The 16,850-nt window shown below is 44.1% G+C and overlaps 1 protein-coding gene across 1 annotated transcript in view; it reads left to right on the top strand.

The window, feature by feature from the left end:
- The window catches only part of GLDC (glycine decarboxylase), a 79,558-nt gene extending 65,100 nt beyond the window's left edge, over window positions 1-14,458 (top strand). Inside the window, exons 22-25 of the mRNA XM_069476470.1 lie at window positions 8,251-8,346; window positions 11,486-11,658; window positions 12,931-13,011; window positions 13,772-14,458. Coding sequence (XP_069332571.1) covers window positions 8,251-8,346; window positions 11,486-11,658; window positions 12,931-13,011; window positions 13,772-13,915 — 494 coding nt within the window. The 3' untranslated portion in view covers window positions 13,916-14,458. The remainder of the gene's footprint in view (window positions 1-8,250; window positions 8,347-11,485; window positions 11,659-12,930; window positions 13,012-13,771) is intronic.
- Window positions 14,459-16,850: the final 2,392 nt, after the last annotated feature.

The following is a 16,850-nucleotide window of genomic DNA, read 5'->3' as shown; positions in this document are numbered from 1 at the left end:
ATGTGATGGGAGGTGTTGGAACTAAAAACCAGCCCCCAGTGGTGTGGGCTCTTTGTTGACTGGGGCTGTGTAGATAAAATGACATCTAGACATTTGGCTCTGGGCACAGAATTTGAGCACTGAGTCTTGAATGTGTTGAGGCCCAAGGAAGAGTATTAAGAAACCAGAGCAAAACACGGCAAGCAGGTGGCTACATAAGAAGGGGCAGAAGACTGGGTACCTGGTCAGGGGGCCCTCTGTGTCCAAGACAACTCTCGGTGGCTTCTACCTATAATACTAGCACTCAGGGAGACCCAGGCAGGAGGATCACTTGAGCTTGGGAGTTTGAGAGCAGCCTGAGCAAGAGCGAGACCCCGTCTCTACTAAAAATAGAAAAATAAGCTGGGCGTGTCGGCAGGCACCTGTAGTCCCAGTTTCTCGGGAGGCTGAGGCAGGAGGATCTTTTGAGCCCAGGAGTTTGAGGTCGCAGTGAGCTACGATGGTGCCACTGCACTCTACCCAGGGTGACAGAATGAGACTCTGTCTCAAACAAAACAAAATAGTGCCTCTCCCCTAAAACCCCCCACTTACCCTTCCCACTTCCCTGTGGTGCCACCTCCTCCCAGAAGCCCTCCTCTTTTGGTAGAGTGGCCATCTGTCGTCCTGGCTCCCCTGTGCCTCTGGGCAGTGATTCTCCCACGCGGCCCTGAGGGCCCGGGCGGTTCTGTCTGGTTTCCAGGCACCCATACCTGGCCTATCACACACGAGCACGGACCAGCGCAACGCGCCTGTGGTGTTGCATACTGAGTAGAGACGGACAGTAGGGGGCGAGCAGCTGGTTTTAGTATTATTTTATTTATTCACTTATACTTCGTTCAGCTTTACTAAGGTATGATTGACAAATTTGAATTATTTACAATCTTTGTCTTGAACTGCTGCAGAGCTTTTGGTAGCCTTAGAAAGCAGTCTGGGTGAAATGGTGAGGCAGATGCCAGGCGGCAATGGGCTGAGACGTGGACGGAGGTTGGGAAGGAGGAGGGGAGACATTCATGGTTTGGAGAAGTCTGGCAGTGAAGCGGGTGGGGGCTGCAGGATGGGTTTTCTTGTTAAATATGAAAACAGGATTTAAGCTGCCAGAGGAAAGGCTGGAACTACGCAGCAGGTAGCCATTTCGAGCATTGTCTGTGGGCCCAGAATGAGAGCAGGGAAGAGACCCTGGAGCAGAAAGCAAAGCTGTCAGCAGCAGCGCGGCGGGGCAACAGCGACGACCTCCCTCGGGCTCCTGGTTTCCCAGGCCCAGCCAGAGTGTACATTTACATCTGCGATTTTTAATTTAAAGGCTAGTCTTGGCTTATAAATATGTAGAGGGGTGGCTCTGCAGTTTTAAAATAGAATAGAACTAAATAACAGAAAGCTGTGGTTAGGAATGTTCCCCAGAGAGTAGAAAAGAAAGTTGTGGGCAATGAAATGCTTCTGAAGTGGGCATTAAAGAATCCACAACAGCCACCGATTAATGCAAAATAGCTCCTGCGCTATGAAATGGATCCCGCTTGGCTTTATGGATCCGCATTGGCTTTAAGGATTAGCTTCAGTATTCGTTTTGTCTGATTATATAAGTAATGTATATATGCTCAGGATGGAAATTTTGAAAAATAATGAAGCATAAGAAAGAAAACTTAAGTGACCCATTATGCCCTTGATCAGACATAGCTGCTATTAATGAGGAATATAGTTTCCTGTATTTCTTCTTGGCTTTCTTTTAAACAAAGCAGATCATATTACAAATACAGTGGGTTTTCTAAAATTTTTTAAATTTTTTTGAGACAGGGTCTTGCTCTGTCACTGGGCTAGAGTTCAGGTGTGTCATCATAGCTCACTGCAACCTTAAACTTCTTGGTTTAAGTGATCCTTCTGCCTCCGCCTCCCCAGTAGCTGGGACTGCAGGCTTGCCCCACCATGCCCAGATAATTTTTCTATTTTTTGTAGAGAGGGTGTCTCACTCTCGATTAGGGTGGTCTCGAACTCCTGGCCTCAAGCGATCCTCCTGCCTTGGCCTCCCAAAGTGCTAGGATTACCACGTGAGCCCCTGTTCCCAGAGCAACAATGAATGTGATTTGAACTGGGTGTGGGTGTTGTGGCTCCCCAGGAGAGAGGGACAAGCACCTATTATGTGCTTAGCATTTAAGTGATAGCTTTAGGCAGTAGGGACTATCCCAGTCCTGGGGGATTTGCAGCACAAAAAGATGGATGGAATATCTATTTGTTTTGACATTTTACCTCAGAATTACATAATGAGTAGTACTTCTCATTCCAAGGAGAAATAGATTGGTGATTACAGACTTTATTATCCAATCTCGAAGTTTATGAAACCAAAAATTGTCTCATGTTTGACCTGGTAAACACATTTATTACACGATTTGAGGCTTAGTATTTTAGGGCCTAAAAAAGAATCATCACTGTACCTCCAGAGGGCTCAAAATAGAAATGTTCATAATAAACACATTGTATTCTAAAATGCCTAATGGCAATATAAGAGTGTTTTTCATCTTAACCATATTCACCAGCTCTAAATAAGACTTTGGGATTACGGATGACTGAGGCAATCATTTTAACGAACTCCAGAATTGCCTTTATGAACCATTTCTTTGAGAGATTTCAGTACCAGTTACACCGTCAAGGCTTCTGATTTTGAGAAGCAAGGAAGTGACAGGCAAGAATTTGGAGCAGGGAGTAGCAGTAGTAGGTCTACAGTCATGTGTCACATAAGGACCTTTTCATCAAAGATGGGCCAGGTATACTACGGTGGTCCCACAAGATGATGATGGAGTGAGCCAGGTGTGTGGCCCGCCTCTTTAATCCCAGCTACTCGGGAGGCTGAGGCGGGGGGATTGGTTGAGCCCAGGAGTTCAAGGCCAGCCTGGGAAGCAGAGAGAGACCCCTTATCTTTCAAAAATAAATAAATAAATAAAATGGAGTCGAAAAAATTCCTATTGCCTGTGATGTTGTATCCCTTGTAAAATCATTGTCCAACTCGTTAGTCACATGTTTGTGGTGATGCTGGTGTAAACAAACCTGTGCTGTTAGTCATACAAAAGTATAGCACATATAATTATGTGCATAATACCTGATAGTGATTACAAATAATTTTGTTACTGGTTTATGCATTTACTATACTATTTATTATTAGAGTCTACTTCTTGTAGTTATATATATATATATATATTTAAAAAGCTAACTGTAAGACAGCCTCAGGCAGGTCCTTCAGGAGGTTTGCAGAAGAAGGCATTGTTATCGTAGGAGATGACAGCTCCATGTGTGCCATTGTCCTTGGAGACACAGTGGGCAAGGTGTGGCAGTGCAAGACAGGGATATTGATGACCTTTACCCTGTGTACGTCTAGGCTAAAGTGTGTGTTTGTGTCTTAGTTTTTAACAAAAAAGATGAAAAAGTAAAAAAAAAAAAATTACAAACAAAAAAGCTTATAAGGATATAAAGAACACATGTTTGTACAGTTTTACAATGTGCTTGTGTTTTAAGCTGTTATTACAAAAGAGTCAGTTTTAGAAAATTAAAATGTTTATGAGGTAAAAGAGTTATAGTAAGCTAAGTTTAATTTATTACCGAAGAAAGAAGAGTTTTTAAAATGTAGTGCCGCCTAAGTGTACGGTGTTTTTCAAGTGTACAGTAACGTCTTAGAGCGTTTCACATTCACTAACCGCTCACCGACTCACCTGGAGCAACTTCTAGGCCTGTAAGCTCCATTCAAGGTGAGTGCTCTATACAGCTGCATACTTTTTAAAACCTTTATGCCATATTTTTACTTTTTCTATGTTTAGATATGGAAACACAAATACTTACCATGGTGTTACTGTTGGCTACTGTATTCAGCACAGTAAGTTTCTGCATGGGTCTGCAGCCCATAGCGTGGTAGGCCATACCATCTAGATTTGTGTCAGTACACACTATGGTGTTTGCACAGCAGCGAAAGCACCTATTTCTCAGAATGCATCCTCATCATTAAGTGGTGCATGACTACACTTATTCTGCTAGGATGAGGAAAGAAAAGAAATTACCTCAGGTAAGATGATACATTTTTGAAGGAAGAATTTAAAAAATTCACAGGTGTCTAGTCTTGTGGAAGGCTAAGCTCACTGTTTGATCTGAACAGAGTTCCCATTAGTGGGAGTATATGACTTTGTTAGTATCCCAAATGTTTTTTTGTTTTTGTTTTTTTGACAAGGTCTAGCTCTGTAGCCCAGGCTGGAACGCAATGACACAATCATAGCTCACTGTTACCTTGTACTCCTGGCCACAAGGGAACCTCCCTCCTAAGCCTCCTGAGTAGCTGGGACCATGCTTGGCTAATTTTTTTTTTTTTTGTAGAGGCAAGGTCTTGCTATGTTGCCCAGGCTGGTCAAACTTTTGGCCTCAAGTGATCCTCCTGCCCTGGTCTCCCAAAGTGCTTGGCTTGCAGGCATGAGCCACCAGGCCTGGCCTCAAGGTTTTACATATATTTTAATTTCTTAGATGCCTTTTTTTCTTCTTAAACCTTAAACCCAATTCTGCCTGCAAATTCCTGTTCCTAAAGAGGTTTCCAGATGGCCCTTTTTTTATGGGTGGGCAGGGGTCTGAATGCTCCATTTACCTTACCTCATTCTCAGGGAAACAGCCAAGAGTTTTGATTCTGTGGTCATGGTTCTTGGATTGCAGCTGAAAAGATTGAACAAGCATTGTTTGCCCATGTAAGTGTTATAGGATAATTACCTAGTGAGTTCTGTCTGAGTTCCGTTCCTAGGCAGCTACTTCTGAAGAGGCAGGATAAGTAGGGGTCAGTCCCTGCTCTCAAGGAGGGTGTAGGGAAGCCCTATTTTTCCGTAGCACATTCCCATGTTGCTTTCAGCTTAGGAAGACAATCAACATATTAGAGCCAACTTATAGCCAAGCCACCATGTTTCTCTGCTTCTCCATCTTCCCACCCGCTCCTCTCCTTGTCACTTTGACTGGGCATCTTCTTAGCTACAGTCATGGTTATGGGCCCAGGGGAAACATCTACTCCACGAACATTCACACTCGGGCTGTTCAGTTTAAACAATTTTTACTTGACATTGCTCTGACTCACCATATGCCATAGAAGGTTTGTGTATCTTTCTCCTAAAAGCTGCAAACAAAGACAAACATCTTGGGGTCTGGCCTCTGAGGGCCACCAAGTTGAAATTTCATTGCTTTCAGGGCTCAAGCAAGCAAGAGAAAGAGAGAGGGAGAGAGAGATAGAGAGAGAGAGGGAGAGAGAGATAGAGAGAGAGAGAGAGAGAGATATGCTGAAATTCCACTACGGTTTCCATTTGAATGCAATAGAGTGTGGATTTAGAAAATAACATCTGAACCTCATTTAGAAAATGGAGCTCTTCCCAGACCACTTGGCTGTGGCGGGCGGTGGGCCTCTGCAGATGAGGTCTTGGTATTAGTGGTGCTATGTTGGCCTTGGCTTGATGGTGCCTTTCAGCTACTGAATCTCTGGAAGACTCCAGAAAGAGCAACTCCTCTCTGTGTCCCTCCTTTCTTCCCCTTCTGCTGTCTGAGTGTCCTTGAGAGCCTTCTTCCTCTTTTTGTCACAGTGACCATGGTGGCAGCCAGAAGGTCAGAGAAGAAAGGGCAAATAGGTTGATGCTGGACTCCCCAGGTGGGGTAGCATAGCCAGGGCTTTCAGAGTCCTGGAATTAATAGTTGATAGTCCCATGACTTTCCCCTGAACCAGGGGTGGGGAACCTGCGGCCTTCTTATTTTGAGACTGTTCTTTTTTAAGCACCAAAGGAGGCAAGGAAAGCTTCATCTTTCTCTGCTGCACCCCTTTTTATAAAAGGATTTGTTGTGTAAAATTTGGATTCAGTCAAAAGGCTGCACTTAGGTACCTAGAAGGGCCTGAACATTCCACTGATTATTCCTTTTCAGCACTTTTTTCCTGAGTTTAGCTACCCATGATAGACCTCTATACTTTTGAATCACACTCCTTATAAATTTATTCTCCGTGATTGTTAGAAAGCATGTTTTAAAAATATGCAGTTTCAGGTCTGGGCATGGTGGTTCATGCCAGTAATCCTAGCACTTTGGAAGGCTAAGGCAGGAGGTCAGGAGTTGGAGACCAGGCTGAGCAACAGCAAGACCCGTCTCTACAAAAAATAAAATTAGCTACAGGTGCAGTGGCGCATGCCTGTAGTCCCAGCTACTTGGGAGGCTGAGGCAGGAGGATTGCTTGAGCCCAGGAATTTGAGGTTGCAGTGAGCTATGATGACACCACTGCACTCCAGCCTCGGCAACAGAGCAAGACCCTGTCTCAAAAAAAATTAAATTAAAAAAGCAGTTTCAGTATATTCAAAGTCTCAGGTTCTCATAGTTTTATTTTCAAACAAAACCAGTTCTTTCATATTTATTCCTTATATAAGAGAGAGAGCAGTTCACAGCTTATCTTCAGGGGCTGGTAATGACTGGAGCGATTCCACACAGGCTTGAGAAGCTGCTCTCGGTGTCTGTAACAGGATTCCTTCTTCTGAGAGGCAGGAGAGCAGGTTAAGGAGTGCGTTACTGTCTCATGTGTCGATACACTGCTCGAAGGAAATCCGTCAGTTAGTAGACCATGCAATCTGGGAAGCGCCCAGCAGTGTTGTTCTGTTTATCCAAATGCTGATTTAATGGTTTATTCTTGATGACGTGTGGGTGGTCAGCAGCTCATGCTGGGGAGCTACTGGCTACATAGGCCCAGAGAAACAATGTGTTTACAGACTACAGGTTGAGTATCCCTAATGTGAAAAACCAAAAACATTTTGAGCACCAACATGACTCTCAAAGGAAATGCTCATGGGATTATTTTGGATTTAGGGATGTTCAACCAGTAAATATAATGCAGATACTGCAAAATCTGAAAAAATCCAAATGGTCAACATTTCTGGTCCCAAGGCTTTTGGATAGAGGGTACAGAATGGTAGAGCGAAGTGAATTGCCCCACGCAGACTTTGGCCTCATCAGCTCCTTCCCTCTTGTGGGATACTGTTTGACCACATCTATTTCTAATTCCTAGTTTGCAGCCTGAAACCAAAACCTCAATGGTCCTTTATAAAGCAGCAGTCCTCAACCTTTTTGGCATCAGGGACTGGTTTCATGGAAGACAATTTTTCCACAGGCAGGGGTGGAGATGGGGGTGGGGGGAGGCGGAGCTCAGGCGGTGATGCCAGAGATGGGGAGCGGCTGTAAATACAAATGAAACTTCGCTTGCTAACCTACCACTCACCTCTTGTGTGCCAGCCCCCACCAAATTTCATGAAAGACAATTTTTTCATGGAGATGGGGGTTGGGGGTTGGCGATGGAGCCCTGTGTCCTGGTCTCTAATAGGCCATGGACCCCTGGGGATTGGGGACAGCAGCTTTAAAGAATCTCATAAAATTCTGTATGTGACTTATGGATATATGTTTAATATATTTATATATACACAGAGGAAACAGTTATTTGATGTTGAGGGTAAACTTCCCGAAAAGTATCAATGGATCTTTAACTCTAGAAATGTCTTGTATGAAGGGATCAGGACTATGATGACATGTTTGTTTACCTGTTGCAAGTAGATTTTAGGTTCTTAGAATAGAAATAATCTCACACCCAGACGCCTCTTGTTGAATCTTCTAGTAACACCTCTCACTTCCCATCAGCCACGATCAGGCTTGTGGGTGTACAGTGAGCTAAAGTCAGGTGCATTGGCCCAATGTGCTAAAACTTTATTTATTTATTTATTATACATAAATGGGCCGGGCGCGGTGGCTCACACCTGTAATCCTAGCACTCCGGGAGGCTGAAGCAGGAGGATCGCTCAAGGTCAGGAGTTCGAGATCAGCCTGAGCAAGAGCGAGACCCCGTCTCTACTAAAAGTAGAAAGAAATTAGCCAGACAACTAAAAATATATATAGAAAAAATTAGCCAGGCATGGTGGCGCATGCCTGTAGTCCCAGCTACTTGGGAGGCTGAGGCAGAAGGATTGCTTGAGCCCAGGAGTTTGAGGTTGCTGTGAGCTAGGCTGACTCCACGGCACTCTACCCGGGGGAATAGAGTGAGACTTTGTCTCAAAAAAAAAAAAAGTAAATGGAGTCTTTATTGCCACCTATAAACTTACTGAGTGCTCATGGCTTCTGAATCCTCATTGATACACATAAAAAGTTTAATTACTTATGCATTTTTTTGGGTAAAACAAGCTGGTGCAAATCTTCAGCTGAATCAATTTTCCCAAACAGGTTACGTGGCTCATGAGTTTATTTTGGACACAAGACCCTTCAAAAAGTCTGCAAATGTAGAGGCCGTGGATGTCGCCAAGAGGCTCCAAGATTATGGTAAGTGGCCTCACGGTGAGTGGCGTTAGCTGTTCCTGCAGTGCCCATGCTGGCTGGGGACCCCTTCCTGAAAGCACAAAGGGAAAGCACAGGCGCCACAGCAAACGGATCTGTGGGGTAAATGAGGAGCCCAGGGTTTTCGGCAACCTTCAAAATAATAGAGAAAAAACTTTCCATTATTACTGCACTGGTCCTGCCTTCAAAAGATATTAAAATATACATCTTGAATCCATCAGCAGCCAAGAAAAGATGTCTTTATGGTTAAAATTTAAAATTCCAGAAAAAAAAAAAAGGAAAAAAGATTTCTGCTCTTTGCCTGTGTTTCTGGTAAATTCTCACCCCCACCCCACTCCTGGTAAACAGGTGTATGAGAAGGTGAGCTGTTGTAATGGGGAATGAAGTGGAGCAAGGAACCTATAGAAGTGCTCGAAATGAACAGCACTAGATTTTACCACCACCTCAGTCAGGACAGAGCTGTTTCAGCTGCTTCTAGAGTGGAAGAAATTGGTGTATATTGTTTTCACCCAAAAAAATTCAACATTCTGTGAAGCATTTTGAAAGACATGGGCCCGTTGTATATGAGTGAATGTTCTTTCGACCTAACCCTTGTTAAAATACATTTTCCTTGTGAAATTATTAATATCAAGGACCTCTCAACTCTCAGAAAGGCTAAGTTGGGGAGAACATTGCCTTTTGGTGAATGTGGAGTCCTAGCCGAATTGTTTTAAGAAGGAAAGAGAAAAAAAATTTTTTAATTTAATAGTTTTACTACTGCATCATAGTGGGAGTCCCACATGTGAAACTCGCTCCCCTCTCTTCAATAAATGATCTTATCATGTAGTTACACTGATAGTAAGTGGGAAAACCAGAGAAAGGTTTCATTAATAAAATTAGCAATCACCTCCTGAAAATCTCCTCCTGGCAGCTCTTACACTCTGACAGTAGAACTCCTTTCTTCTGACTCAACCTCCCGGCTAGTGACTAAGCGTGGCTAATTCAGGATAAGACTGGCACTTGTTGGGTGTGCTGTCTACATCACACATCTAACTACAACAGCATTTGCAGGGAGAGAGAGGGGGGCTAGGAGACAGGTGGTAATTCAAGTTACCACCCAGTATTTCTGAGTCATTCTATCTCCTGACCTTGATGTTATTTTGATGTTAAATAGAATGGTTTCCACACTTGTGCAAAGCCCAGAATTGTCCAGGTGCCTGCCACGAAGTAGGCACCTAGCATATATGTTAACAAATGAGAGACTGAATGAATAGCTATGTTTAAAAGTAGGTGTGGCTAAGACCCAGGTTCTGGGTCTGAATCTGAATTTTTAGAAAAGAGGACTAGCAATCTGTGTATTTAACAAGCACCCCCCCCCCCCATAAGTCTCAGACAAGTTTGGGGGCATACTGCCTTAGGACAGAGGTTCTTATGCTAATTGTCAGCTCACTATCAGAATCACCTGGGGAATTTTTTTTTTTTTCACCTGGGGAATTTTTAGGACTCAGATTTCTGGGCCCTACCCTGACTTCTTGAATTAGAATCCAATGCAGGAATCTGTTTCTGAAACAACTTCTCAGATGGTTCCAGATATGGAAACCACTACAGCAGAATATGTTGGACTGAATTTGCTCACACATGGAATAGAGGGCAGCCTTAATAGGAAATCAGCTTGTTCTAAAAAAAAAAAAAAAAAAAAAAATCCCTTTCTCTTCGGGTGACACAGGTGTATGCATTTGTCAAAACTCATTAAATGATACAATTAAGATTTGTGCATTTTACTATAAGTGTTATCACAAAAGTATGAACACATTGGATTCTAGTTAATGATATGCATGCTAAAGTGTTTGAAGTGTACTGACAACTGACAACCGCAATGTACTTTGAAATACATAAAAAATAAGATGGATGGATGAATAGATGTGTGAGAAAACAAACAATAGCAATGAAGAAGAATCTAGGTGGTGGGTATGTGGATGCTCAATTACAGTCCTTTCACCTTATCTGTGTGTTTGGAAATTTTTACAATAAATGTTGGGGAGATACTCTCAACGAATGCAGGCACGACTAATGCACCCCATGCAATGGTGATGCTCACCGGAATTTAGGAAACGCTGCCCTCCGGGGCAAGATGAGCTGATAGGTATATCAGCCAGGGAGGTTGTTTTTCATCTTTTAAAGATTTCACAGAAAAAGTGTAAGAAATGGCAAAAAGTTGTTTTTGGCTTTTGTCCAGGAAATCTCTCCCTTGACCACATGTCTTGTTATGTCATTGTCACGTGAAAATTTTTAGAAACATAGAAATACACTGAGCCTGTTTCTGCATGCTGCCAAACTTGTTTCCCCATCTGTACAATGGGGGCAAGGAGATTTGCCCCAGGGTCCTTAATGCTTCTTGCTTCATTATTTAACTTTTGACAGGGTCTAATATTAAATATTTTCATTTCTCTTGATTGTAAGTAATACACGATCATTATGGAATGATTCTAAAACTCAACCAAAGTGAAATAAAAGTCTCATCATTTCTGGCAATAGTCCTGTTAACATAATAATATTCCTTTCAAGTCAAGGCATCTTCTCTCATAAAATATATATATATATATATATATATATATATAAAAGTACTTTGTCTTTTTTTGTTTTTGTTTTTTTACTAGAATGAGATATTATAAAAAATATCCTAGTTTTTACAAAAATAGGGTATTAATATAAAAAGTATTTTTGAATGGTTACCCGACTTAACAAATTTACATACTTTTGAATGGTTGCATATTTATTGTAAGGGTGCCATGTAACATTTGCTTAATCAATTCCCCATAGTTGGATATTAGGCTGTTCCTGTTTTTCTTCTATAAACAGTGCTGAGCCAGGTGCCTGTAGTCCCAGCTACTCGGGAAGCTGAGACGGGAGGATCGCTTGAGCCCAGTAGTTGGAGGCTGCAGTGAGCTGTGACCACGCCTGTGAACAGCCACTGCTCTCCAGCCTGGGCAACACAGTGCTGGGATGAATCCCCAGATACAAACAAACATACTTGCACATGTATCTGACGGTTTCCTTAGGGTAAATGATAAGAGGGCTGTGGACTTTTCCTCCAAACTGAGGAGGCCAAAGTCAGTGAGGGAAGTTCTCCTGTCTCCCTTTGCAGGATTTCACGCCCCTACCATGTCCTGGCCTGTGGCAGGGACCCTCATGGTTGAGCCCACGGAGTCGGAAGACAAGGCAGAGCTGGACAGATTCTGTGATGCCATGATCAGCATTCGGCAGGAAATCGCTGACATTGAGGAGGGCCGCATCGACCCTAGGGTCAATCCACTGAAGGTGCATAGGCGCTAGCACCTTATTTGAAACATCCTTTTGAGTAGAAAATGGTATCTGAACAGTGTGCCAGTGACCCCTGAACTCTCATCTGAAGATGATATTCTTGCCTAGAATGAGAACGTTCTGAGAAGATGCAATACAGCAGCAGTCACTCAAGCATCACGTGGCTGGGAAAGCTACTCGCCACACACGCCCCTTCGATTGCCCTGGCAGGGAGTGGAGGCTGGAGGACTGCCCAGCTGGCGAGTTCCGAACATTCCACGTCTCTGTTGGATGCACAGTAGTGAGATTAGGGCATAAATAAAATTTATGTATTTGCCTCGCAAGCCCATTATAAACACAAGTTCCTGTACCGGGGCAGTTACTTCTGAGAACTGGATTGGTATTTGGCCTGGATGTTTTTTAAGGTTTATGGCCCGTGTGGGAGTAGAGTTTGATAGGCATTTTTCCCACCTCTTTCAAAACATGTTAATTTTATATCTGGTTAGAGTCCTAAGTTTCTTGTTAGGTCCAGACATTAAGCTGGAGGATCATGAATGGAGGATACCATGAAGGCTGTGGTTGTGTCTTTATGGCTACAGGCCAGAGAACAAGGCAGAGGCTGAGGCAAGTTCCAGAACCGCCTCGCTGGAGGTGGGCTGCAGGCTGATGGCTGGCAGAGGGCAGGCGCCTGGCTAGACGTGTTTCCCAGGGTAATGGGGGGATAGAGTGTGATTATTTTTACTGTCATTTATTTCTCATTTCTCTCTGGAGACTGCTGATTCTTTCAGGGTCTAGGCTGCTTTTAAAAGTGGAAATAGACACCTCAAAGAACATAATATTGAGTTATAAAATCAAGTGGAGAATACTCCTCATTGGATGATACAGGGTTTTAAAATGTGCCAAATTATCCTCTATGCTTTGTATTACTATGTGCAGTAATAGTATAAAAACATGATAAAATGGTAAACACCAAATTCAGGATAGTGGTTATCACCGGGGAGGGTATATACAGGCAGCTCCAACTGCGTTGGTAATGTTTTATTATTTTAAACATGAAGCATATATGACAAAATGCTAATTTAACTTTGCTGGGTGATGGATGTGCTTATTACTGTAACTTTGTGATATTTGAACTGTTTCACAATGTCCAGTATTCTACCCCCCAAACTGAAATGAGACGACAGCCTCCTCTCCCTGCACTTCCGCCAGAAGCTCCACGGTTGAGGTTGAGGTGACGTGCAGGAGAAAACAGCGTCTCTGACCCCTCTTGCCTCCGTGTCTTTGTCTCAGATGTCTCCACACTCCCTGATGTGCGTCACATCCTCCCACTGGGACCGGCCGTATTCCAGAGAGGTGGCGGCATTCCCACTGGTAAGTGCCAGCGGGGATGCTGCTCACAGGCGCAGGCCATCTCCTTCCCCGGGGGGGTCGCCCGCTCTTGGTCTCCCCATTAGAGAAACCGTGTGTGGTACGGTTGTGAACTGGGAGTCACGAGAGGGCGAAAGAGCAAAGGAATTGGCTTGCAGGGGTGAGGGCCAGGTCAGAGGGTCACCCGTGGGTCTGGGAACCCTCAGGGAGCGGAGGGATGGAGAGGGATGGAGCCTCGCAATCTTCCTTCCTTTTTGTTTTTGTTTTTGTTTTTTTTTTTTGAGGCAGAGTCCCGCTCTGTCACCCTGGCTAGAGTGCCGTGGCATCAGCCTAGCTCACAGCAACCTCCAACTCCTGGGCTCAAGCAATCCTCCTGCCTCAGCCTCCGAGTAGCTGGGACTACAGGCATGTGCCACCATGCCTGGCTAATTTTTTCTATATATTTTTAGTTGTCCAGCTAGTTTCTTTTTTTTTTTTTATTTTTTAGTAGAGACGGGGGTCTCGCTCTTGCTCAGGCTGGTTTCGAACTCCGGAGCTCGAGCGATCCTCCCGCCTCGGCCTCCCAGAGTAACTAGGATTACAGACATGAGCCACCTCGCCCGGCCTTATTTATTTTGACATAACACAGCGTTGGCTTTTAACCTCTCAGAGTACTTGTTAGGCTAGTGGTGTCTTAGGCTGTGGGAATATCATTGCCACTTCCTTTCCCACAGGAGAAACCTCTCAGAATAACCCACAGCATGTCTGTCTTTTGTCTTTGCAGCCCTTTGTGAAACCGGAGAACAAATTCTGGCCAACCATTGCCCGGATTGACGACATATATGGAGATCAGCACCTGGTGTGTACCTGCCCACCCATGGACGTGTATGAGTCCCCATTTTCTGAACAGAAGAGGGCCTCTTCTTAGTCCTCTCTCCCTGAGTTCAAAGGACTGATCTGATGTCTCTCCTTGGAGCATTTGATAAGCAAGAAATATTTCATCTCCCACCACAGGCTCAAGTAGGGGTTTTATATACTGTGTATATCTGTGCGATCTCTGTCAAGGTCAATGTAAATGCCGCTGGCGTAGTGAGTGGAAGCTTTTCGTTGGAGGGTTGGTTTGCTTCAGGACTCCGCTTCCAGGCAGACCACTTGCCTTCGTTCGGAGCCATCTGGTTTTTTGCATAGAAATTTTTAGGAACTCTAACTTTCAATGTGGCAAGTTTGCAGACATTATAGAGGCTATACTGGAGACTGAATAGACACATTTTTTTGTTCCAAATAAGTCCTGTGGACTGTGCCATCTGTGGGAAATCCCAGGGCAAATGTTTACATTTTGTATACACTGAAGAACTCTTTTCCTCCAACTAACTTGCCTAATCTATAATAGCATTTTTGAGTGTTTTCCTCTTTTTCTGTGTGTGTGGGTTTTTTTTTTTATCTGCATTTATTAGTATTCTAATAAAAGCATTTCAACTTAATGAATGTCCTCCTCTTGTTCCATTTTTGTTTTACCCCCCTCATACCCTAGATTCAGAGTGAATGAAGGGTGCTGAGAACACCCAACCCAATAGCTATGGTTACGCGATCAGTTTTGCCTTAGACTGACTAAAGAAGGTGTGTGTCTTGGTCAGCAGTTAAGGCCACTTTGGCCCTTTTTCTGAGAACTGGGTTACACTGCATGTAACTGGAACCCAGCTATCGGAGTTCATTCAAATAGCAGTTCGTCCTTTCTGGTTAAGTCCAGGGGTAACGAGCCAAGGAACGCTGCTCCTTCAATCATCCTGCTCTGCCACCTTTTATATAGTTTTCATCCTCATGGTCTCAAGATGGCTGTTGCATATCCAGGCATCACGTACCCACTTTAGATAGGAAAAAGGGGTAAAAACAAAAGACAAAGGGTAGATTCCATCTAAGTCTGCTTCTTTTGAAATGCTTTCCAAGCGGGTCCACCCAGTAACTTCTGCTTATTTTTAGCTGGCCAGAATGGGTTCAAAATGGCCACTCCTAGCTACAGGGGAGTGTGGGGAATTCTCACACCTGGGCATGCTACTGACACAACAAAATCAGGGCTTTGTTAACTTTACAAAGGCGGGGGGAAGGGAGAATGGGTTTTAGGCAGGCAACTGGCATGCCTGCCACAAATGGACTCCCCCCGCCCCAATAGTAAATGCTTCACGTGCTCTCACCTGACCCTGGCACTCGCTCTCACCGTCACTGCCTGGTTCCTTACGCGGCAGCTGACTCAAATAAGCATTACTCGCGTCACCTGGCTTGAAGCTAGTGCTCTGGACAAAAGGTCTGCACGCACTACTGGATTCTCTGCGAGTAGTTCACTTACTCTCACACTTAGAAGTTTGTAGGACAGTTTACTTTAGCCTAACAATGTAGTAGGGAAGTGAAGGGATCCACGGTTCCATTTTTACATATTAAATGATAACCTATTGAATATGTCTCAGGTGTCAGGCACTATTCTAAGTGTTTGGAATATATTATCTCGCTTGACCCTCACAACATTCCGTTTTGCACCTGTGGGGAAGGGGACAGAGAGATGCCTAAGGCCACACGGCCAGCAGGTTCCAGGGAGAGGCAGAATTTGAACCCAGGCTGACTGGCTCCAGTGTCTGTTGGCTAGAATGGGATACTATGTTGCCATAGTAACTGCAAACCTGGAGACTCTGCCCCTCCTGTGCTGGAAACTGCTCTCGATACAGGTCAGCCCTTCTCAGGAAGCACAAGCATGTGAAAGTAAATAAGTGACACGAACAGAGTTCTTTTTCTACTTTCTTCATCAGAGTGCAGTTGAGTGCCAGTGTCGTGTCCATGGTGGCTCATCCATTACTTGACCCAGAATCTGTCAGAGGCAAATGCGGTGACAAAGAGAAGTGAACCATTCACTCTTTACTGTGAAATCACTAACACTTGTGCCAGCGTTCACACCTCTGCACCTTGTCCCCTGTGCTGTCCTGCGCTTGGAGCAGTCTTCACAGCCGCCTTTGCTCCGCTGGCTCCTACTCGCTCTTCATCTTTCACTCAGATCTTCAGAAAGGTCTTCCTCACTTCTCTGTGAAATAGGCTCTGTCTGTTAGTTTGTATCTGTTTTTTTTTTTTTTTAAGACAGAGTCTCACTCTGTTGCCTGGGCTAGAGTGCTGTGGCGTCAGCCTAGCTCACAGCAACCTCAAACTCCTGGGCTCAAGCGATCCTTCTGCCTCAGCCTCCCGAGTAGCTGGGACTACAGGCATGTGCCACCATGCCCAGCTAATTTTTTCTATATACTTTTTAGTTGTCCAGCTAATTTTCTTTCTATTTTTAGTAGAGATGGGGTCTCGCTCTTGCTCAGGCTGGTCTTGAACTTCTGAGCTCTAGCAATCCTCCTGCCTCTGCCTCCCAGAATGCTAGGATTACAGGTGGGAGCCACTGCGCCCGGCCTGTTAGTTTATATCTTGGCACTCAGTTTTCTCCTGCACTCTTAGAACAATTTGTAATTACTTTTTCCCCCTGTTGCTCAGTTTTTGTCTCTTTGCCTCATTAGACTAAGTCCCCTGAGAGCAGGGACCATATCCCCTACATCATTTGATTCCTAGTGCTGTGCCACGGCCTTATACTTATTAATAGTATGTGTTCAACAAATACAAAGAAATTAATTGGATAAAGAAATGATCCCTGATCTCAAAGAGGCACATGGACATGGAACCAGTATTTCCAACGTTTGTGCAAAATGCCAGGCAGGCTTTGAAGATGGGGCCTCTGGATAGGCTTTGTGTAGAACGTATCTCCGATTAAAAATTTTTTTTGGTTTATTATGGCAAGGTATACATATTATGGCAAAATGTACATAGTATAAAATTCAGACTTTAACCAT

Source organism: Eulemur rufifrons, chromosome 7, assembly GCF_041146395.1.
Source record: "Eulemur rufifrons isolate Redbay chromosome 7, OSU_ERuf_1, whole genome shotgun sequence".
Classification (NCBI taxonomy): domain Eukaryota; kingdom Metazoa; phylum Chordata; class Mammalia; order Primates; family Lemuridae; genus Eulemur; species Eulemur rufifrons.
Note: the sequence above shows the minus strand (reverse complement) of the source record. Positions and strands in the feature narration are given on the sequence as shown.